The sequence below is a fragment of the Amblyomma mixtum genome, chromosome 8 (genome assembly GCF_055824585.1).
Source record: "Amblyomma mixtum isolate Tamu chromosome 8, ASM5582458v1, whole genome shotgun sequence".
Lineage (NCBI taxonomy): Eukaryota > Metazoa > Arthropoda > Arachnida > Ixodida > Ixodidae > Amblyomma > Amblyomma mixtum.
The window spans coordinates 88,758,132-88,783,193 of record NC_143019.1 but is presented as its reverse complement, the minus strand read 5'-3'; the positions used below and the strand labels follow the sequence as shown (position 1 = coordinate 88,783,193).

Genomic DNA, 25,062 nt, shown 5'->3' with positions numbered 1-25,062 from the left:
ACACACTATGTAAAGCAAGCCGCCGCTGTGGCTCAGTGCTTGTGATGCTTGACTGCGGACCCGAAAGACGCATGTTTGACCCTAATTGAGGCGGTCGCATTTCGGTGAAGGTGAAATGCAGAAGGCCCATGTACAGTGCGGTGTCTGTGCACATAAAAGAACCCCTGGTGGAGTCCGCCACTACGGCGTCCCTCATAGCCTGAGTCGCTTTGGTATGGTAAAACCCCGAGCCAAACTAAGGATTATAGAAAGCAATCTAGAGAACTTCCACCACTTAAGAAACTTTATTCCCCCGTGAACACGGGAACACTGGTGTCGCGTGGAAGCCATGCAAATACGGTTGACAGCCAGCTTCCTGCTGGCGTCCGTGACTCCATACAAGTGCCCTCATTCAGTCTCTTGTTCTCCATTTTCTTCCTCGACGGTAGTGTCGGGATGTTATCTTTCGCATAACTGCGTATGCGTTCAGTAACCTTCTCGGAGCATTCCCTGAGCAGCCAGTGGCCTGCCTCCGCATAGTACACTACGTCTGATGTCTTCAGCCACTCTCTATTGTACTGCGCAACAGGTGTAGTGAGAAATGCATCCTGTTCTCCCCACAAGATGAGCGTGGTCACGTTGATTTTACGATAAGGGAGCCTTTTCAGCTGGTCACTATCGTTGTTGAAGGCTCGGTAGTAGTTGACGGCACCTGTCAGCGCACCTGGATATATTCGAAACAGAAGACCAGGAATGCTTAATACACTTGTCATTGCTTTTGAGTCTATTCGATAAGATGGCTTAAAATGCTTTTGCTTATCATCGTCGTCATGGTCATCGCCCGACTACGCCCTCAGTAGGACAAAGTCCTTTGCCACTGATTTTCAATCAACCTTGTTTTGTACCAGCCGACGCTACCATGCCCCCTCAAGCTTCCTGTTATGATTTGTGCAATGTACTCTTCTGCTGTCTCCTACCATATTCGCCATTTCTGCTGATGTGCACTCCGTTACTGGGAGGGACTACCGTTTGTCTCCCGCTTTCATTGCATACCCTTGCCATTCCCACGGCAATTTCGTGATTATGAGCTCGGATGTAATTAACTCGAAGTTTCTTCCCTATCCTGTTCTTCTGTCTTCTTTCAACCCTAAAATTTTCCTTTCTGTTGCTTGCTGCTTTGTACGTAACTTAATTTCAAACCGTTCCGTTCCCTCTTAGCATAGCCCCCTAGGTGAATACTGGCAAAGTGCAACTATTATTACTTTCCTCTTCACGTAACTCCTCTGATGACGTTCGTGACCTACAACCATACACCAGATGCACTCCACTACACATCTGGTCTTCTAGCTACTTGATGGTGATGCTCAGCATCGGTGGTCGCTGCTAGCTCTAGACAAATGTATCTTTTACTGCTTCTAACACTATTGTTAAGAGCAGGCTTCAAGCGCCAGGGCAATAAATACGAAGCACCGGATTTACTAATGAGATTTGTGTGGGTCATGCAGTTCGTCAACCTTTACGTGCAGGTAATGCAACTTCGTTTGATAACCATTTCTGTGTGCGTTTAAAGGAATAAAGTAAAGACAGGCTCTGAACTTCAATAATCTGGGCAGGACGGCGAAGCAGCATGACGGAGACATCCTGTGTTCAGAGTGCTATATTTACTCGCACTCTCATAGCCAATGTGAAGAGTAATGGAAACACTGTGTTTTAGCCACTCATAATAGAAAACAGCGTGGAAGTCAAGTAATTCAATGAGGCCCTGTTGTCTATCCGGCAGTCAGACGGCACCCGTTTGTTTATTTATTTATTTACCCACAGCGAAAAGCGGCATTACAGTGGGGGAGGGTATGCATAAAAACAAACATAACACAAGTAGTGTCAGCCACTGAAACAAGACCAAACTGCATCAAAACAAAGAAACAAAAAGAGCGAAAAATTTCACAGAACCACGAAGCTGAAATGGTTTTTATAAGGTAGAAAAGAAAACATCATTAGACATAATACAAGCAGTGTCGGAAGACAATTTGTTTCAATCTTAAGGGAAAGATAAATTCCCCAGCATTCTATTTTCAGATCGTTGATAAACACCTATAATTGTAGAAAATGTGTGCATATGGGATAATATGTGAATATCTGGAAAGTGGCCACAAGAGAGTGAAACATTTGCGTACTCTAATGTGACGATTAACGAGAATGTTTTGTTTTATCGGCAAGAAGCATCTTTTATTTTCACTTCTGGAGGGCAGCGCTGAGATAGGACTTCAAAAGAGCATCACACAACACAAGCGATCGTGTCAGCCCATATTCTAAAAAATGTAGGCATTGATGTAGGCAGGAGCCGCTTGCTTTATCGGCTCTTTGGGTGCTTTCAGCGAAGAATATTTATAAAGAATTAGGCAACTGATGAAATTGTCCTTGCGCGCCCTTAACCACATGTGTTTTCTACGTTCTACCAGGATGCGCCAAAATCAAGGAATACTGGCAGTGTCTTGTTGAAAACATTAGCTTTTACTAAGACGTGACCATCCTTAAATGATGCTGAACATTGTTTAGCTTTTTAATAGAGAAAGCTTCCACAAATTAGTTAAGTGGTTCAGGGAATAATACAGGATAACAACATACGCACCATTTGGCGTGAACATATATTTATGTGCGTCTTCCTCTTGTGGTGTAAAACCTCTGTGCACCTTATTAAAGAACGAAAAATCGTTCATAATAAGATATTTCTCAGGAATATCGGAGTGACGGAAAGGAAGCATGTACCTGCATAAATATGAAAAAAAAAAGCAGGGTAGACATTTTCTTGACATCGTAAAAAAGAGACTTTTGCGGCTGACAAATGTGTTTGCCGAAACCACTGTTAAGCGGTCTCTGCGTGAAGACAATGTGAGGTGTTCATAAGGGTGGGCTTTGGTTTCGTGCACTCCATCGCTGTCATGCGGTGAGCTAACCTAACCAAACCGGCCCTAGCCTAACGCGTTTCGGTGTTGAAGGCAAGGGTTAATCAAGTGCACCTTAATTTATGAAACTATTCTATTTTTTAGTGTACTGGTAACAGGTTAGAGAGGTCACGAAATGCATTAGATAGTTTCAAAACACCGTCCGCTGTGGCTTAATTTACCATTACGTGCTTTTTTCTTTGAAATGGTGCACAAGACATTTGTCTTAATAGACTACTGCTTGAAATTAGTCTGCCTAAGATAAATGCGTGAAAATTGAAGTTCTTGTCATCTCTTAGCTCGGCTGACGTCAAAGTTCAGTCAGAGAATACCAGTCAGTGCGTATTCCGTCTGCTAACTGTGCTCCCGGTCGTGCCCCCTTTTTTATGGCTATGTTTTATCGACATTACTGAAGATCACGTGAAAAATAAAAAAGACAATATAATTGATACTTCGGTCTTTTATACAAGTATTCCATCCCTTCTCAGGGCCTGCAGATAATTAAGCCGCGGTAATGATGCTGTTCTTGAAGGTGACACGGAACCTAAGCTGAATTTAATGTTGTATCCAATTTTCGGCTATTGAAACCAAAGTCGATACAACATGAGCTAGAAAATGCAGTTATATATAAACATAAATTGCCACGTGTGCCATTACAAGGAAGCAGCACGACCAAAATTTTGGTGCCTGTGCACATTTAGCCAAATAATCATACGCATTTGAGAGAAAACTGAATTAAAATTATTTACTTTGATGCCTGTTTGTTTCATTGCAAATCTATTTTGAATCGGTGAAGTAGTACTGCTCAGTATAAGTCCCCTCTCGGTTTTCAAAACCTTCTTTAATTTGAAGCCCCTTTCTGCTGAAATGAGCTATGAAAGCTGCAATCAATAAAAAGTCTGCAAAGTGAAAAAAAAAGTTATGCTCGCTGCATGCACGGAGACATGTTTTTCCGGAGAAAGCTTAGAAAAATACCGATGCATTACTGAAAACTGACAGGCCTAATACAAATTACAGCAATCATAAAAATGCGCTGACATCAAAATAAAGTTGTATTGTGCGTACGCAGAAATATTCATTGCCTGCCCGAAAGCAGACGGAGAAAATGAAAACGGGAACCATCGGAAATTAGAACAAAATTAATTATGTGAAGAAAAAAGGGGTAATTGCCATTCCGATGAAGCTAGCTCCTATCCATTTGCAAGTAAATCTGGCAATCAAATAAACTACTGCTCCTTTTTGGTTATTGCCAAATTTAAGAACCTGGCTGGTGTTGTAGCAGTATGGTTCAACTTCGCAGTTTTAGAACGATTCGTATGAGCAGCATGCAAAGGTTACAAGGCCTTACCAGGACATCCTCATTTGCCTCACACTTCTCAAAAGCTGCTTTGAAAATGCCATTGGATGCATGCCGTTGATAATGACCATCTTGTAGATCATGTGCTCGTACAGCGTGGCGAAGCAGAAGGCGATCATGCCACCCCAGTCATGTCCCACCAGAACAATCTTTCTCTTCTGTTTATCATCTGGTGGAGAAAGTGACGCACATTTTATAGAGCTGTTATTGAACAGTTTGTCATTCACTTTTTGGAGAAATTCTGCAACCCTCTTTTTATGGCTTTCTGCAATAAATATAATTTATCCGCTAACTTTTTGTCTGCTCTATATTGCTGTAGGCTGTGACGTTGTTACGGTGGCAGTGACCTCGTCAAGCAAGCATGCCTTTTGTCTTTTGCCGCCCGCAACAACTTGTTTTTTTTTTCGCATAATTAAAGTGTTACTGACCAACAGAAAAATTATAACTGGCAGCTTTGCTGAATTGTACGCAGTAAACATAATATTTTTGCATTAATGCTGCACATTTATGATGTTTCTTGCATTCTGGACGGAAGCAGTGATTGGCTGCTGGGCACCTCACTTGTTTTCTTCTTACCCTAGCTTAAGCACTGCTGAAGAGCCACCCTTAGGTTTCTGACTTTTTCTTATCATTCTGTTGTTGCTGAGTATTTCTGTTTCCTTTGCAGTGATTTTAGTTCGGAAGCACCACTTCATTTGAAATCCTGAAAAAGCGCATGGGTCTCTAAGCTTCGACATTTGACTCCTGACCTTTTACCTCTGAACTTTGACCTTTACGATTAAATTACTTGGACGCGGTGCGGCTGAAGGAAGGTCACGTGGTACGAAAGGTTAAAAGAAACTGTATTGAAGATCAATTGTAGGAATTTCTATTTAAGAGTGAAGTGAATTTGAAGGGCAAGTTAAGCCAATATTTAAGCAATAGTCAAGCTAATTGGGAACTAAGTGCTTTAGCATGTCATACTCGGCTTAGCAGAGATAAAGCTCTCAGTTTTATTACTGCATTAATTTCTATTAATAGCTGAGCAAACGTCGGCCCGTTTAAATGCGACTCATGTTGACCGTTTGCATGGCACATGACGCTGGTAAACTGTTTTCATGCATGCCGCATTTACTAAGATTATATTGAACAGAAGGATGAGCTCTGCTGGAAACGGTCCAAGCATGGCACTTACTCAGAGCATCGATCATTCCTCTCACATCTTCAATCAATTTCACCATTAGGTATTCGGCTGAGTCTGCAGGCTTAGTGGTGAGCCCGTAGCCACGCAAGTCCGGTGCAACGACACTAATAAGAGTGAACAAAACAATAAAATTGTTAACAAAAAGAAACACACGCACGTGAATTTTGCACCATCGAAAGAATGAAACTCTTGTCGAATTAATTGCCAAAAACATCGTACAACTAATAAGCCGTTTCCGTTCCCACTGCTGTTGACTCGCACAACGGTGAAATGTTTTGAAAAGTTATTTTTGGATTGTGAGTGCACTGGTCGAATCGTCACCAGCGAAAATGGTGGGAAAACAGCGTGGGTTAGACCATAATGGTGACGCGATAAGGGAGGTTGTTATGCATGCATGCCGCAACTCGCTGTAGATGGAGTCCGTTCGAATGTGGTTCCTGCAGTCATAATTTCTGAGGGTATGATAAAAGTAAGGTAGGGTGCAATTAGCTTTGGCATCCTCTTATTTTCCTAATGACGAGTTTTCCCTCCCTTATTGACGTATTACAGGCGCTGAGAATACTCAGAAGATAGGCTTGTAATCAGCACTCGAAGCATTCTATACCTATATGATATAGTATTCTGAACAACAGAACAATGGCGGCTCAGACCGCGGTGGCTCAGTTGTTAAGGGCCTCGTCTACTGGGCCAGAGTACCCGGGTTCGAACCCAACCGTAGCGGCCGCGTTTCAATGGAGGCGAAACGGGTCACACGAGCAGCAGCGACGGTGGTGATCGGACGCCCCCTTATCTGCTTTGTTTTCGCCTTACAGATTTCAACGACGAACCCTGCTGCACTCGACTCAAGACAGCACTAAGTGTGACGTCACAGACTTTTACGCCACCGCGCTTCTACCGGCCGAGCTGTAAACGGGTCACACGAGCAGCAGCGACGGTGGTGATCGGACGCCCCCTTATCTGCTTTGTTTTCGCCTTACAGGTGGGTTACCCCTGACTGCCTGCTGCCATAGTGCGCTGCCTTGTTCTGACCTGAAGGCGGACATTCCAGTGTGCCTTCCGACGCTCAGCTTCCGTGAATTACTTACATCTGCAGATTTCAACGACGAACCCTGCTGCACTCGACTCAAGACAGCACTAAGTGTGACGTCATAGACTTTTACGCCACCGCGCTTCTACCGGCCGAGCTGTAAACGGGTCACACGAGCAGCAGCGACGGTGGTGATCGGACGCCCCCTTATCTGCTTTGTTTTCGCCTTACAGGTTGGTAAAAAACCTACTTTTCTACTTGCCATTTTTTCTTTCACCACCGCTGCTGCTGCCGTGTTGCTCGCTGCTGCCTTGTTGCTCGTTGCTGCCTTTGTTTTCTACCGTGCTCTCAGTTGTAGTGTTAGGAGAAAGATTTTCCGAATTTAAACCTGTATGTTGCACAAGCTATACCAAGGCTAACATGCCGGGGACATGCCCTTCCTGCGAAGAATGTCTGCCAAATGACGGACTCGCCATCAAGTGCGCCGAATGTGAGTACACCTACCATCTCGGCAATTGCTCTGGTGTATCTGCGTCAACATATAAGGGAAAAGGCGAGAAAGGTCGCAAAGCGTGGCGATGTCCAGAATGTCGCAAAACAAACGCAGGAAGCTCTGACACACCCAGTACGCAACCTGACCTTGCTAGCTGTTTAGCCGGCATATGTCAAAAACTTGATGCTCTTGCTGGCCTGCCTGACCAAGTCGATGAAGTGAAGAAGTCCATTGAACTAATGTCAAAAAAATACGATGATATACTTGAACAACAGGTAAAACATGAGAAAGAGATCTGTACCTTAAAGAAACGTGTTAGTGCACTTGAGACTAGAGTCGACGCTGATGATGTTGAGTCATTGAAAATGACTGTGAACGACCTTGAGTGGCGAAACAGAAAGCTGAACCTTGAGGTGCACGGCATACCGGTGACAAATGATGAGAATCTGATGGAAAAGGTAAATAACGTAGCAAAATCTGTGGATTTGCCAGAGCTTACATTGAATGACGTCGATGTTGTGCACAGACTTCCTTCAAAGCCAGGAAAGGTGCCCGGGATCATTGTGCGGTTTTCAAAGCTCTCAACTCGTGACATGTGGTTTCAGAAGCGTACAGCTTTAAGAGATGCTCACTCGGAGGTATCAGTCAGCGAAAACATGACGCGCCAAAGCCGTGAGCTGTTGCGCTTAGCAAAGGCATGGGCAGGTGAGAATGATTACCAGTACGCTTGGCACCGGAATGGGAAAGTGTTCGTTAGAAGGAAACAACGCGATCCTGCGATTGTCATTCATTGTCCAGCAGATTTGGACCAGTTGTAAAGCCAGTAATGTGCGGCAATATGCGGCACTCTTTTTCCAATGGCTCTTTCTACTGATCTAGTTAATCTTTCTGACCTCAATAGTTTCATTAAGCCTGATAATCCTCATTGTTGCTCTTGTATTCATGTTAATCTCAGATCTGGTCGAGATAAGCAAGAAGAACTTGACTGTTTTTTCAGAGAAGTGGAAACTCGTTTCAATGTTGTTATGTTTTCTGAAACGTGGTTTACTTGTGAAGGTGACGTCTATGTGATTCCGACGTACAAATGTTTCTATATGAACCGATCCATAAGAAGGGGAGGTGGTGTTTCAATGTTAGTTTCGAATATTATGGAATCAGAAATGGTGCCTGAATTTTGTTGTATTACGCCCCATTACGAAGTCCTGGCAGTCAAGTCTGGCACAAGGATATTTTGTGTCTGCTATCGTCCACCGGGTAGCAGTTCTGCTGAGCTCTTTTTATTTCTTGATTCATTCCTAGAATTTGTTAACATGAACCAATATCAGTTAATTTTAGGTGGCGATTTCAACATTGACATGCTGGCCAACAATAACACAACAATCGAGTTCAATACTTTACTTAACGTCCACTCCTGTGAAAATGTCATCATGTCACCTACACGGATTACGACAGAATCAGAAACACTTTTAGATCTTTTCATAACAAACTCCAAAACAGAAAGCTTGAAGTCAGGCACCATTGCTTATGCTCTGAGTGATCACATACCAATATTCATATCTGTCAATCTTGCTCCGATTTCTCAACGACAACCCGACCAAATGTCATTTTATCGAGTTATAAATCATCACACGTTATGCGAGTTCAAGGAACGCTTATCTATTGTTAACTGGGAACATGTTTTTGAGGAAAGCGACCCTGATGAAGCATACGAAGAATTTTTAGAGATTGTTACTGACATTTATAATCCTTCCTTTCCACTTAAGAAATTCTCCCAGTCAAAGAAATGTAAGAAACCATGGGTCGACAAAGACATGTTGCAGTTGATAAGAAAACGCGATAAACTTTACAGAGTGTTTTTACAAAGTAGATGTCCTGAAGCACTGAAAACATTCAAAAAATTTCGGAACTTCGTTACAAAGCAACTTCGCGTCGCTAAAAAGCAATATATTTATAACCGATTTAATTCAACTGGTAGACAATCTGAAAAAGTTTGGAAGGTTTTAAAATCTATCTTCAGTAATTCTTCCGAACTGACCACAAAAATTAATCATGAAGGCATTGAATTAAAAGGTTCTGATCTAGCAGATGCCTTTAATGACTACTTTCTTTCCTTTGCTGACACATCAAGCGGCGACGTAAATCTTTCCTATATGAGTGCCAGAAATAGTGAAACAATATTTTTAACACCGGTTACAGTAAATGAAGTAATTACAGAATTTTTAGCGCTTAATAATAGTAAAGCTACAGATGTGTCAGGTTTTCAGATACAGCCCATAAAATTTACTATCGACATTCTTGCACCTTCCCTCGCCCATATCTTCAACCTATCCTTAGTTTCCGGTGTTTTTCCGCGTCTTATGCAAAGGGCAAAAGTCACAGTAGTGTATAAAAAAGGAAACAAAAATGAAATGGGAAACTATCGCCCGATATCAATCTTACCTGTGTTTTCCAAAGGCCTCGAAAAAGTTATTCTTAAACGGCTATCCTCCTTCACTGAAAGATGTAACATTATCACTACCGCTCAATATGGGTTTCGTAAAAATAGATCGACTGAGTTAGCTCTCCTTGCTCAGAAAGAATTCATACTAAAACATTTTGAATCCAAAAACATGGTACTTGGTTTATTTTTAGATTTTTCAAAGGCGTTTGACCTTGTTAATCACTCTGTGCTGCTTAAAAAATTAGACCACTACGGTATTAGAGGCATAGCCCATATGCTGATTTCCTCATATTTGCGACATAGATCTCAGTTTGTTAGTATTGCCGGTGAATGCTCCCAGTTGAAAGCGGTAGCTTCTGGCGTTCCGCAAGGGAGCATTTTGGGTCCGTTTCTTTTTGTTCTTTATATTAATGATATTGTTCGCATCGATAGCACTGCTAAGTACATAATTTATGCAGATGACACTAGTCTGTTTTTTTCGGGTACTTCAACGGCTGATCTCGCAAATCGAGCTAATAAAACCTTAAAAGAAATAAATACTTGGACTGCTGATAATCACTTAAGAATTAACGTTAGTAAAACTGCAGCCGTCATGTTCCACCCACGTCACAAACACTTTGAACTTCCTCTAATTGAATTAAACAATACCAGAATAGAATTTGTGCAGTCTGTGAAAACTCTGGGCGTTTACTTTGCAGCAGATATGTCGTGGAATGACCATATTAATTACGTCGTTCAGAAACTTTCTAGAACAGTTGGTATCATGCGCCGCCATTGCTTTAATTTTCCTACGTCAGTCAACATGTTACTTTATCACTCTTTGTTCTCTTCCATAGCCAGCTACGGATATATGGTGTGGGCAACAACAACAGCTGAAAATATTAACAAACTCACTCTCTTACAAAAACGTATTATACGCATTGCATGTAAAGTGCCGTATTTCTTCCACACTGCGAGCCTTTTCCACCGACACAACGTTATTCCAATGAAATCCATGTATAACTATAGGCTGTGCTATAAATATAAACTCGCCATAATGAAAAATGATGACTTCTTACTTACACTTGCTAGGTTAGAGCAAAGCAGAACTGTGTATGATACCCGCGCAGCAGAGCCTTGGAATGTTAAGAAATGCCGTACAAACTATGGCAAACAAATGTTGCAGCATACCTTACCGACACTTCTGAACCAGTTGTACTACCACAAGAATCTTGATGTCTCCAATATTTCTCTGAAAGAATTGCCCCAAATATTCGTGTAGCTCTTTTTTTTCTTGCTATTACCATTTTGAGTGCACCTGTCAGTTCTGCTGTCCTTTATTTTCTCCTCCCTGTGTTTGCCTTTATAGTCTCTTTGACCTAATATAGTTCTTTTTTCTTTTACAAGCAGAATGTACTGCTTACTGAACGTACATGTGTCATTCTATGTACAGAACATACGAGTTTTTTCTTACTATTTGTTTGATGTCCTATTCCGCCGCCGTCAATGCTGCACTGTAAGAGGAAGCCAGGACCTCTCAAGCTGTCTATACAGCTTTTTCCCTGGCTGTCCTCGCAACACCTAGTTGCGGAAATAAACCTTCAAACCTTCAAACCTTCAAAAGGCGCCCGGGTGCTCTGCGATGTCAGTGACATTAAACATCCACAGGTGGTCGAAATTATTTCAGGAAACGGCACCCCTCTCTTCCTTTCTTCTTTCACTCCCTTCTTCTTCCCTTCTCTTACGGCGTGGTTCTGCCGTCCATCTATATATGTTAAACAGTTAGTGCTCCATTTCTTTTGCTCGAAAACCAACTCTCAAAACCAATTTTACTTTTCCTCGAGTATGCATTTGGTAGTTTTGTATATGCCGCACAGTCTTCGTCTTGAAAGCCCGAACTGTTCGGTGATTTTGTTTTGGCCTCAGACTTTGTGTTTTTATTGGCGGCAAAAAACCATGAAACCTGTATAGTATTCAAAGTTTTGTGACCTCGGAATACAAAATGAGCAAAGCTTAAAGTGTGTGTAAAATATGTTTACTATGATGTACTTGAAGCGGAAACTTGCTCCAGATTTTTGAGGTGGGTCTGAAAAGTACTTAATCTCCAGTTAAGCAAACAAGGGAAGGGGAATGAGGGGCTCGTTATAAATATTAGAGAAGCCAACAGCCACAGAAACCAAGGGACACAGGGGCATTTTTTGAATTAATTTATTTCTTTTGCGGTGTTGATCAATTTAGAATATTACTGCATATGTTATCGCTTAAAGCTAATTGAATAGAAAAGCAGAAGAAAAAACAACCACATGTCGCCGGTGGGATCCGAACCCACGACCTCCGAATTACGCGTCCGGTGCTCTACCGCTCAGCTACGGCGACGGCTGTCAATTCTTCTGCTTTCGGGGGTATTTATGTTTACAAATAACCTAACCTTGGGAGTGTTCACCAGCGCCACCCACGTTCTTAAGCGGCGGACGTAGCACGTCCTGAGTTACCGCTGATGTGACGTAGAACGTCATCGAACGGCGAGGGTGGAAGCTGTGTGAGAACCCTCCTATTCTGCCTATGGCGTCAAGGCTGCCAGTACCGAGGCCCTCGCTAAGCAATTATGCAAACAAGGGAAATGGGAATGAGGGGCTCGTTATAAATATTATAGAAGCCAACAGCCACAGAAACCAAGGGACACAGTTGTTGTTCACGTTCGTTGTGTAGGTTTCAGAGTTGTTTTTTGGCAGTCCCAAAGAAATACTAGTTTCAGGAAAACTACTTAAATAGCCTATGGTTTAGCATGGCTAAGCGCGGAATGCCGTTCAGGGGCACTGGTTATGTGGGCACAGAAGGCACGTACGTGCTAAAGGCATTTGACCTAAATGTTTTCACCATAAAGGCCTTCGGCCTGGCTTACTCTACGTACGTATGCGCGTAAGTGTGTCTAAAATGAGAAAATACGCCAAGCAGTGCCAGTCCACTAAGAAAAGCAAAAGTAACAAAACATTAGCAGGACGGTTAACACCGTGTAACGTGAGATTCACGGACATCTGTTAAGGTACTTCTTGGGCAGCAGCGGTAGCGGAAGCATGGTCCAACGTTCCTGTGCCTAAACGCATCCCGCAATTCATTGCAGATAGCGCCGCCGTGCAAGTATTCCGGACGAACAACGTTGTCCAACGTGATCACCGCTGTTACCACCGCTACATCGAGGACCACGTGAACAAATCGTCATCCAGTCCCGTCTACAAAAGCAACGACCCGGATCCCGATGTCTTCACTTCTTGGGCAGCAGCGGTAGCGGAAGCATGGTCCAACGTTCCTGTGCCTAAACGCATCCCGCAATTCATTGCAGATAGCGCCGCCGTGCAAGTATTCCGGACGAACAACGTTGTCCAACGTGATCACCGCTGTTGCCACCGCTACATCGAGGACCACGTGAACAAATCGTCATCCAGTCCCGTCTACAAAAGCAACGACCCGGATCCCGATGTCTTCACTTCTTGGGCAGCAACGGTAGCGGAAGCATGGTCCAACGTTCCTGTGCCTAAACGCATCCCGCAATTCATTGCAGGTTTGTGAAAAACTTCGCCTCATTTCATTTCCTATTAGTCCAAATAAGCTACTGCTGCTGCTGCTGCCCTTGGCGTCTTTTCTTGTTCGGTTTTTGGGCCGTCACTTCCTAAAAGTGCGTTATGCCTCATAAGTGCTCGTCCTGCCATGAAGTCTTTGATAAAGACGACTTGATGATGATATGTTCTGAATGTGACTTGCAGTTCCATCTTGGAAAGTGCAGTGACATATCAGAACGGTCCTTTCGACAAATGAAAGATTCAACTAGAAAAAAACAAAAATGCTCATCTTGCAAGCCTTCTGGAAGCGAACATGAAACACAAAATCCGTCTGAAAATATACAGGCAGAGCTGGCAGAAATCAACAGAAAGCTGTCCCTAATTCCGGCACTCGAAGCTAAATTGGATAAACTGATGAACTTGCAGGAAACTGTTGCAAGTATCGAGAAATCCGTCCAGCATTTGTCGGATACTTATGACGACATAAGAACCACACAAAACAGGCACGACCAGGAAATTAGCGACCTGTGTCGACGGGTAGAGGCTATGGAAAGTTCCCCAGAACTGGAAACTGTGCGCGGACTAAAACAACAAATAAACGATCTAGAGCAATACAGTCGAAGGCAAAACATCGAAATCCACGGTCTTAAGCCACAAGAAGATGAGGACCTCTTGGAAGAAGTAAATAAAATAGCTCAGCACCTTGAGATCGCAGAACTGTCTAAAGATGACATTGAAGGATTGCACAGACTGCCCTCTAAACCCGGCAGGCCAGATGTAGTAATTGTCAGATTTGTGTCGCGAGCTCTCAGATCAAAATGGTTTGAAAGAAGGAAGCAGTTGCAGACTAAGAAACCTGGAGTCATATTCTTTGACAACCTGACGGCAACCAACAAGCGTCTGCGCTGGCTCGCCAAACGTAAAGCGAAAGAAAATGGGTATCAGTACGTTTGGATTTCAGAAGGGCGAGTCTTCGTGCGCAAATGCCCTGGTGCAACTGCTGTCAGGATCTCAAACGAAGATGACCTCGAACAAATTGTCTAGCGTTCAGTTCATGCACAGTGCGGCATCCAAATCAAATCATGGCCACTTACACGACTGAATCCTTTAACAGACTGTATAACAGTGAAAACTGGTTGCGTAGGAAGCACGTTGCTGTCTTTCATATGAACGCGAGAAGCCTCCGGAACAAACATGTGGAAATCGAAACATATCTTTCTCTTATTGCATGTGCTTTTGATTTCTTGGTTTTTACAGAAACTTGGTATTCTGATAGCTCAGAGGTACTCAGTTTTTGTGATTATAGACACGTTTCTGTTTATCGCTCGGAAAGACGCGGTGGGGGCGTTTCCATTTATGTTCGGCAGCATCATCTGTTTGAATGTTTGCAAGATTTCACATGCGTGAACAATGATTTTGAAACAGTCGCAATTGTGTCCCGTAATGTACTCGTTCTTGCAGTTTACCGCCCTCCCCATGGCATCCTTGATAAATTTCTTAGTTTTGTGGAAACACTGCTGGTTCTTGCAAATGCCAAAAAATGGCATGTAGTTGTTGTCGGCGATTTCAATGTTGACCTGTTTTCAGCTGAACAACCGAAATGTCAACTTCTCGAAGTTATGCTTGCAAATAATTGTGAAAACCTAATTACCGAGGCCACTAGAGTAACTGCACACTCAAACACGTTGATTGACCTGTGTTTTACAAACATTCCAAAGGATATAACTTTGTCCGGTGTCCTTTGTTCTGATATTAGCGACCATCTATCTATATTTTCAGCCCTTCCAATAGATGAAAATTTTCAAAGTATAAAATACACTAGAAGACATATTAATCACCAGAGTGTCAGTTTTTTCACGTCTTTAGTTGCTAGCTCACAATGGGTAAATGTGTACTCTGAAAGTGATCCCTCTCAGTCATACGATGCATTCATTTCCACACTACAACACTGCTATAATGCTGCCTTCCCTTTATCAACTGTGCTTCAGTACAAAAAAGCCCGGAAACCATGGATAACTAAGGATCTTTATAAGCGCATCAAGCAGAAGGAAAATATGTTTAGTCTGTTTCTAAAAACACGTGACATTGAAACACTGCATGAATTTAAACGCTTCAGGAACAGGTTAAATTCAGATTTTAAAAAAGCCAAATTCGCGTTTTTTCAACATAAACTTGAGAACTTAGCGCGAAATAGCAGCAGAGCGTGGAAAGTTTTTCGCGAGTTGACCAATGCTCCTACAGCAGACTTACCATCTGAATTACAAATAAATGGAAAAATATATTCTCGCGAATCGTTAGCCGGTCTGTTTAATGATTATTTCATAAATGTCGGAGCTCCAATGACCATTCCCGATAACCAACCAGAGTGCAGCCCTTTATATTATATTAACGATGTCGTAAATGACAGTGTATTTCTTGCTCCTACTTCTGAAGATGAAGTTATTTCTCTGTTAAGTTCCCTTGACAACAAATCCGCAGCTGGCGAAGATGATATTAAAGCCCTACCGATTAAAGCAGTTGCTAGTGTTATCGCAAAGCCCCTAACCCATATTTACAATCAAATGTTATCCCTTGGTGTTTTTCCACAAAGATTAAAAATTGCTCGTGTTACTTTAATACACAAAGGTGGTAAATACAATGAGTTAAACAATTACAGACCAATCTCAGTCTTATCACTGTTCTCCAAAGTTGCAGAGCGTATCCTATATAAACGATTTAGTACCTTTTTATTGTCAAAGAAAGTTGTTGTCGAACAGCAGTATGAATTTCAAAAAGGAAAATCAACAGAAACTGCGCTGCTGCGCATTAAGGACAAAATCATTCGGAATATTGAAGCTAAGTTATTTACAGTTGGAATTTACTTAGATTTTCGGAAGGCATTCGATTCTATACAGCACCATATCTTGTTCAACAAGCTTGAAGCATATGGCTTTAGAGGCATCACACAAAGTCTTATACGCAGTTATCTGCATGAGAGGTCCCAGTTCACATCCATACACGGCATTGCATCGGGGAAAGGTAACATTAAATACGGCGTTGCTCAGGGCTCTATACTCGGGCCGCTGTTATTCGTTCTGTACATCAATGACATCGTTAACATTTCGTCAGCGGGAGAAGTGTTGCTGTATGCTTACGACACAAGTGTATTTTTTTCCGGAGAGAGCCTTGAGGAACTTGAGGCGACGTCAAACGCATGGCTGCATGAGCTTAGTTTATGGGTATTAACAAACAAGCTTCAAATAAATACAAAGAAAACAAAATATATGATATTTTCTTCAAAAAATAAACCCAATGTCTTCAACCTAAACCTGAACTTTAATGATGCATTGCTTGAGCGCGTAGATTGTCATTCCTTTCTAGGTGTTACATTTCAGTCGAACTTGTCATGGTCCTATCATGTAGAAAATATAAGAATGAAAGTAGCCAGATCTATTGGAATGTTATGCCGCCTTCGAAATCTCGTCCCTGCCAGGCTCAAAAAACAGCTTTATTTTTCACTTGTACACTCACACTTTAATTACTGTGCTTTAATATGGGGAACTGGAATTAAGACCGATAATGATAGATTATCTGCACTGCAGCGAAGGGCGATTAGAACATTATATAAAGAAAATGTACACCCTGTAACCTTAATGAGAACAAAAAATATCCGACCTTTTCACGAAATATACACACAGAAATTATCTGCCTACGTATTCTCTGAAGTATCAAGCAATTACAGTAGATTTGTTAGTCATTACCTAAATAGAGATACTGGCCACAATTTGCGTAGGACTTTCATTGTCATAGAAAAACCAAGGACAAATTATGCTAAACAGACAATTGATCATCAAATTATGAAACTATGTAATAATTACACAGACATTCTCGAGATCGCAAAATTATGTAGAAGTCTGAGAACTTTCAAGCGCAGAATACAACTTCTTTTCACTCCAAACAGCTTGCCAAACATGTACGAATAATGATTTCTAATTGCAAACTTATTGTGTTCTCGTTTCTATATTTGTGTACAAAGTGTTAACAATATGTGTTTTTCGTTTTGAACTTGCTCCATGTGCATTTTTGTACGGTGATGACTGCTGTATCCAATTGTATGTGTACTGTCTCCATGTATTTTGTAACCGGAATTGTATTTTGTAACCGCTGCTGTTGTGCCCAGTGGGGCCAGGACCTCGTCAGGAGACAATTAACTCCTTTTGTCCTGCCCCACGGGCAGTACCATGTATTGCCCATTCAATAAATAAATAATAAATAAATATATTTCACGATACGTTGAGGCGCAGAACACGACAGCGACTTCGTCTGTCTAGTTCTTTAGTGGTCAGTTTAGTTCTCCGCACATACTAGTTTTTCGACTTTCTAGGCGCGCGACACCACAGATGACCCTCTCTTTGGTGGCGCATTTCACAGTAGCCACCCCAAATGAGCCATGTTACATTCTTCCTCCCTTCACATACTCTTCGTCCTGCTTCCGGGGTAACTAACCTCCGGTTGCTTCCCATGGCAAGCTCGGTCTCCTTGCGCTTTACTCTCTAGGCATACCTTCCTCCTTCTGTGGTAACAATCCTCCGGCTGCGCTTTTTTATGTTCCTACCACAACTCTTTACCTTCAAGGTAACCGTCCTCTGCTTGCCGGTTCCTCTGCTCTCGCCACATCGTCCTCCTTTCAAGGTAACCACCTTCGTGTTAACTCCTGCGGTAACCACATGGTGGTTTCGCGTTCCCACGCTTTCGCCGTACCCTCTTCCTGCCATGGTTGCAGCTCCTTATTCCAGAGTAATATCCCCCGGATGGTTCCCTTGGTAACCACCCACCGACTGCTCCCTCTTACGCTCTCGCCACATCCCCCTGCACACACGGCAATCACCCTGCGAGTGGTCCTCACGGCAATGCACCCATCGGTTAAGCCTACTACTCGGACTACTACGACTGCTACTACACCAGCGACTACTTTTCGGTTTTCACGTCCTCTTCCACTACCTTTTGTGTAGTCGATGCAGCGGCCTTCTTTTTTCTGTGGTTAATGCTGCGCCTATCCTGCGTTTCTGTACCATTATTCAATTTCTTCCTGCGGGCTGCTTTATTGTCTTGAAGCCCACGCTCTACGTAGACGAAAGTTTTGATAGTAGGTATGCCTCCTAGAAAGAGGTGGACATGTTTTGTGCCAATAGCCAACATGTAATAGCGCTACTGATGCTTTTGGTAGCCCACCCAAGGGGCGTAGGTTAGAAATCCGGCGGAACCTGCCTGTTGTTCCATGCATTCCTCTACGGAAAGAAAATAGGACAGTAGGGAGAAAAATAGCGCTTCTTGAAAAACGTAATGTAAGCATCTTGAACTTCGCTTTTTTTTTTGCTTTTTTGAGGGTGTTTAGCTTCATTTTTGTGAGGAGTGTTGATCAGAGGCATTGATGTTAGTCAGTTCCAGAAATAGGTGGGGCATTTTTTACACGTTCGGCTTTTATTTTGCATGTCCAAATCTGATAACTTCATGTGCAATTTGGATTCAATCGCAATCAATCTGTGCACTTTTACTGTTATTCTGTTAGTTGCCAGTTTTTGCGTTTGATTGTGCCAAGAAATCTAGTACGCCAGCTTAGGCTAAAGAGAAAAGGTTTGTGGACAAGTTTGTTGGTATTTAATCTAGCGCTATCAAATGCATGTCGAGAAAGCGAGGCGATCGTGCTGTGGTTTGGCAGCTGTCCTGCGTGTCACGTCATCCTTAGGCTAACGGAGTTCTGGTTTGGTTTGGTTTATGGGGTTTAACGTCCCAAAGCGACTCAGGCTATGAGAGACACCGCAGTGAAGGGCTCCGGAAATTTCGACCACCTGGGGTTCTTTAACGTGCACTGACATCGCACAGTACACGGGCCTCTAGAATTTCTCCTCCAAAGAAATTCCAGCCGCCGCAGCCGGAATCGAACCCGCGTCTTTCGGGTCAGCAGCCGAGCACCATAACCGCTGAGCCACCGCGGCGGCTAACGGAGTTCTAAAAATGCCTTCCACATTGATGAGTGTTTCACCCAGTGAAGTCGCATATTGACTCCAATTCTTCCACATTATGGTCCAATAAAAACCTTAAGCCTTACTTAATAAGTAGTGACATTAAATTTTCATAATATTTCACTCGAAATTTCCTTACGTGTAATCTATGAATTACGCTACTTTGTTAGGTGATTATGTATTATGATAAGTAAATCTTATTTGTGTTGTCTGTTTTGTGAACTTCATATAGAAAACTTTGTGTTGCAAATTGTTTTGTGCATTATTGTGTTACAATCAGCGAATACGTCCTGTTCTTTTCCGAACTTGTATAACAACTAATATTTTTTCACATATTTTTTTGCCACTTCATTTCCAACTCTGCGTAGGTGTTGAGGCCTTCGTGAGGCAAGTCAGCCTTTTGCCTCAGCTCCTTTTTTCCATGGAAAGAAAATAAATTGAATTGAATTGATTTGACTCCGAAAAATATTTCGAAAAGCGTTTCGCTGAGTGACACAGAATATTTTTTTTACTTTGCCAATGTCCACTTTCATTCAGCCTCTGAGTGCATACTGAGAAAGTTTTCTAGAATAGAATTGCAAAGCAGATGTTATTCTTATTGCCACTGGTGTGTTGTTATGATGCAGAAGCATCGCGCATTCTGAAACATTTTCATTTCGAAAGTACCATGCAAGGAGGGTACTGACCAAAATTCCTTCGCAAGGGTAGGTATCTGCCTGTTCCAGATATACCAAAAGTCCAAGAAACCATGTAACAAAAGGATCGTGGTGTTGTGCCCTTTGGCTTTGCTGCAACCTTTCTTCACATAATGAAATTGGATGCCCTAAACAAAAATAAAAAAGCAGTCATGCATAGCCTTGTACAATACTATGACCTTGTTTTTTTCTGAAATGAAGCACATATGTTTTATTTTGTCCGCATAGTAGGCACGATGCGCAAGTCAATAGCCGCGGCTCCAGTACTTTTTTTTTTGAGAGCGAAATATCGTGCGCCGAAACTTCACTTCTATAAGCTTCTGTCCTTTCGCAAGTAATGGTTTGTAGTTAAAGTAGGGCACGCCACTGAACAGTGATAAATGTCTGCTCTCGTCATAACACTCGTAACCGTCTTCCGGTGAGATCAATCTATGATTAGGTTGGACTACATCCTGAGAATCTTAAAAGCACAAATATCTTGTGTTCGATTTTTGAGAAAACTTAAAATGAAAGAGGCATATTGAATACTTGCTTAAAAACATATTGAACGCTTAAGCTCATGAGATGTAATCTTTGTAAAGCCTCCAAAAGAATAAAAGAACACAGTTACATAACAAATGTTCGTCCAATACTTGAATACGCTTGCACGGCACGGGAACCTCAAACCTCTTGTCTTACAAAAAAATTTTAATACACACAAAGGTGTGCTTTGAGGTTTGTTTCGGAGGTATCGAAGAAAACATCGCTTGCGAAACACCAACACACTGCCGATTAGCCTCAAGATTAGAACTTTTTACAGATTTTACTCTGGTCTCAGAGGAAGAAATATGAACCTGTACATTTTACCACCCCAACGACGTTTTCCCAAGGGGAAAGTTATTGAAAAGCATTGTCACAATGATGTCTTCTGTCCTTCATAGCTTCGAATTTGTCATAGATGCATATAATTCTGCTTTTGTTCTTTTTTTGGCTGGCCTGGCGCTTTACGCGATAAAGTACTTCTCAGTTTACTGTGTTGTGAATAATTATACTACAGGGCCCGTGAGTATATTACTTTCATTCCCTTGCTTTTTCCAGCTGTGCTTGCTCTGCGCAGTGTTTTGTGCACAGCTCATTTTAGCCGCATTTTTCGGCAATCTTCTCCTGCAGCAATACTCGTGCGGTGCTGGATTTAATACTATAAAAATATAAGTTGATAAATAATTGCATCGATAAATAACTTATTAAACTGAAAATAAATTCTGAGGTTGCATGTTACGGTCAAACTTAATATTGCAATAACTCAAGAGAGTAATGATGTACTTGATGACTGATTTATTTTGTTTTTGCATGACCTTAAAGTGTCACATTGCAGTGCTTAATAGTTTTATATTAGGATGCTTCCCCTCCTTATGTTATGCCCTCGGGCCTTTAAGGAAGAAATAAATGAAATGAAACGATCGTTTTGTGCGCCCAAACGTGAGCATTTATAAATGTTGCTTATATTCCAGGGCACGCTATCGGCATCTCTTCCGTGCAGCACTTGAAAACTGACCGCCGTAAGCTTACTGCTTATTTCGGTTAGGTGGGCGGTTGAGATTAAGAAGTTTGTGGGGATACGGGGGCCGCAGCTGGCAAAGGACAGGGTTAATTGGAGACATGAAAGAGGCCTTTGCCCCGCAGTGGGCGTAGTCAGGCTGAATATTATGATGAAGATGAAAACAGTGTACCTTGTGGGACGCGGCGCACCATGCCGAACACTCCTTAACTTAATATAAGTCACCGCTCTAAAAGGTGCCTACAAAATCGACATTTTCACTGCGTCTCGGACGGTCTCATGCGATACTGATGAGGTATCGCTAAACTCGGGAATATTGAAAGCGGAGTGTCCAGGTAATGAATGGCAACACAGAATGGACCGTTTTTTAATGCGTAAGAATTAAGACGGGGCCATGAACTACAAAAACTGTCTGGCGGCGATGGCTTCTGTGTGAAGCCAATTTTGCTCTCACCACCTGCTGCAAGCCGACAGTACCCTCTCCCCATTTCTTCTCCATTTGTCGGAAAGAAACGCGCTGCACGAAGAATGACTCAGCAAAAATGAAAATGACAAAGAAGAAATCGACTCGGTACAAAACAGGCCTCCGTACAAAACAGATAGCCTCCCGTAGAGCTATCTGGTAAAATGAGGCTGGCGGGATTGCTTGCAAGTACTTGGAGTACTTGCCGATAGCGGTATGAGGACTAGCTGCGATCCAACAATCTCAAACATTTCGCCTACTTGCGTAGTCGGGATCGGAAAAAATGGCTGTGTAAAAAAATGGACTCCGAATTGAAATTCAACAAGAACTGGAACAGATTGGCGAGTGAAAGAAGTTCGTCATCTCATTTTCTTCGCAACAATCTAATTGATCGCCCCTGATTTTTTGTTTTTAATTTCGAAAGCACCATTCTCAACGTGCAAGGCTGTATAAATTTTACTTGATGTGTGCTTTTGCAATTATCATTCTGCATCTTTTTTACGCGACAGTACTTAGGTTGACGTTTCACAAAAGAAATTACGGCTTCTCTGTAATGAAATTCACTGAGGAGGTGGAGAGAGGTCGCGTGACCTTGTGACGTCATCACTACCTGCCCACCATGACAGGCGGCAACCGGATTGCAAGCTCACTGCCCATTGTTGCCAAATCGAACGCGATTTCCACATGTCTACACAGTGGCTGCGCATGAGGCTTACGGTAGCTCGGCACTTGGCATTATGTAAGGGGTTCAGTGAGCCACATGAGAGTCACTTACCGATATGTTGACAAAATTATGACGTCCTAAGCTCTCGTTACAAAACTCAGATGGTTCGGGGCGTGTTTTCGGTGTAAGTATTCCTTCTCCATGCAGCGCTACTTGTATCTTCACATACGACTGCATCCAAATCCACATGCTCGTTCCTATAGCAAGTACAATCAGCTTTCCAAGTGCTGGCGGCACCATTGTGATGCAAATGAGTCTTCAAGCCTTCTGTGTATACTGTCTCTGGAAAAAAAGAAAATGTCACCTATTTTGCTGGATTGTTGGCAAATTTAAATGGAAACGTTTTTCGAAAAATAAATGGGTAGCCATTATGACGTTGTGAGTGTGCTCCTGAATCGCGCCCTGAGGAGAGAGGGGATGAATAAAACAAGAGAAGTCAGACGGAGGTGCTATATATGGGAGGCCTCTTAATTAATTTGAATTGCCTGCGCCTCTTTAACATGCGGCAACATCACAAAGCTCCTGGGAGCTTTTGCATTTTGCGCCTATCTGCAGATGGGCGCGACGTCGTGCACAACAGCGAAACTCCATGGCAGTTGATCGTTTATAGGGGTGCCTTTTTCGCCGGTAGAATAAACCGAGATAGGCGATCGCCCTACGAAGTCTGAAGTGCGGAGTAGCATCTCAATACTATAGTTAGAGCCCTATCGTACAAAAAATTCCTGCGGCATTGGAAAAAAAACTTCGTAAAACTAAAAGCATTCCTCGTTGCTCCTCCTGCGCCATCATTTAGCTGGATAAGTTTCATAGTTTTGTTTATTCCCTTTTCATACCAATCGCAGACTTAGGCGTGGTTGGCAAACCTCTTAATAGTTTTCAAGCATCGATTTTTATGAGGTGCGAATGGCTCCAGAGAAATGGCTCTTTTCGCGGTCAGTTCTTTCCAATTGTTTCATGACGTATAACGTGGCCCGATGACTGATTAGGCGTGGTTACAGCGTAATGTGTTTTCTTGGCCCTCAGGGATCCACACCGACGGCGTTTGGGTAGTGCAATATTAGTTCCTGCAAGCATAGCTGAGAGCCCTGTTCTTCAAACATGGAACGTAAAAAAGCTGCAATAGAAATCCATCATGCAAGACTGGCTGTTGTTTGCTTGGCTGATGGAAATTTTCGGCCGGTGTCCAGCGACTAGACGAAAGTTTGACAATGATAATTTTTCTTCATTAGCTGGGCACATGAACGTTCCCTACGCATCTCCCTATCTCACTTCGTCTCTTCATCGCTCCTTGATTCTCTCGTATGGCATGCTGTTCTCTTTACAGGCCCTCTAATTGCCGACTGTTTCGAGCCGGAAACTAGAGCTTCAGTGATTTGTCAACAACTTTTTTTTTATTAGTGAGGGGCCGCCGCGGTGGCTCAGCAGTTATGGCACCCGGCTGCTGACCCGAAAGATGCGGTTCGGTCCCGGCCGCGGCGGTCGAATTTCTTTGGAGGCGAAATTCGAGAGGCCCCTGTACTGTGCGATGTCAGTGCACCTCAAAGAACCCCAGGTTGTCAAAATTTCCGGAGCCATTCACTACGGCGTCTCTCATAGCCTGAGACGCTTTGGGACGTTAAACCCCTCAAGCCAACCAACCAATCTGTTTTTAATGAGGGGCTCTCGTTAATGAAACAACGAGCAAAAAGAATGGAAGTAAACACAACATTTTACATATTACTAGCAAGACGAATGAATAAGCTGTTTAAAAAATAAACATTGCGCTATGGTGTCTTTTTACTTTTTTTTCACGAGAGGGACATTAATAAGTCGAGGGCGAAAGGAAATCCATTGCAGACGGAATGGTGAAGTACTCACAGCTTACAGAATGCATCGCGCTGGTAATATTTCATTATCCATCTTTGCCCATCGCATGCCACACAATCAAGAAACAACATTGTGCCTCATACTGAAGGAACCGCAAGGAAGACAGAAACAGTGGTTATCAATGCGGGGGTATTCGATATCCTGTTTATGAGAAAAGCCGACGTCTGTCCGTCCATGTCACGAAAAAGCAGGTGGCAACCTACCCACCGTGTTCGTGGACAACCTGAACCCCATGGCAGGCAGCCATGAAATTGATTCAAATAAATCTATGGAAATTACCAACTACCTACCGTGGCAGTGCTCATCAGCTCATTGGTCAAGAGAGAAACAGCCTCCAGAAGAAGTATCTGTGGAAACATGGCCCTTGCGGCAGCTCGGAGAGTGCAATCTGGATCTCATATGCACCACTGGCGGCTGTGCTTCAAACAGCCACCTGCAAGGGCAGTGGCCCTTGTAATGTGTGATATGTATTAGACTTCGAATTCTGTTTTACTTCCACAGGCTAGGAGGTAAAGGCGTAGGCTAGTACGGGTAGCTGAGGAAAATCCTTATAAACTACGTCGGAGCTGGTCATCCAAGTCCTGCTTCCAGCTCGAGAAGGCACTAATGGTCTGTTTTATGCATATGAGATGTTACAATTTTTTCGCTCTTTCCTTACTAAATTTTCCAGCACAAAACTTCTCTCCAGTAAGGGAGAAAGAGCACAGGTGGAAATCTTGTTAGCATAATTAAGGCTGCGCAAGTTACTTTACTTTTTAAAGAAAATTCTCAAAATGGTTTGGTTTGGTTTGGTTTATGGGGTTTAACGTCCCAAAGCG

The 25,062-nt window shown here is 42.7% G+C and overlaps 2 protein-coding genes across 4 annotated transcripts in view; one reads left to right on the top strand and one right to left on the bottom strand.

Moving 5' to 3' along the window:
* Positions 1-284: 284 nt before the first annotated feature.
* Positions 285-22,654, bottom strand: LOC149333419 (epoxide hydrolase 4-like). Of its 2 annotated transcripts, XM_089558668.1 has the most exons (7): positions 22,426-22,654; positions 20,709-20,731; positions 19,646-19,782; positions 5,453-5,565; positions 4,270-4,447; positions 2,609-2,745; positions 285-703 (listed from the first exon to the last, which is right to left on the bottom strand). In XM_089558668.1, the coding sequence occupies exons 1-7, from the start codon at positions 22,616-22,618 to the stop codon at positions 285-287; spliced, it is 1,200 nt and encodes a 399-aa protein (XP_089414794.1). In that variant the 5' UTR covers positions 22,619-22,654. The 2 variants fall into 2 exon arrangements, with proteins under 2 accessions (XP_089414794.1, XP_089414795.1); XM_089558669.1 differs by lacking the exon at positions 20,709-20,731 and having other exon boundaries at positions 22,430-22,654.
* The window catches only part of LOC149333416 (uncharacterized), a 185,846-nt gene continuing 167,101 nt past the window's right edge, over positions 6,318-25,062 (top strand). For both annotated transcript variants that reach the window (XM_089558667.1, XM_089558666.1), the window contains exons 1-2: positions 6,318-6,440; positions 6,555-6,978. In XM_089558667.1, coding sequence (XP_089414793.1) covers positions 6,909-6,978 — 70 coding nt within the window. In that variant the 5' untranslated portion in view covers positions 6,318-6,440; positions 6,555-6,908. The remainder of the gene's footprint in view (positions 6,441-6,554; positions 6,979-25,062) is intronic.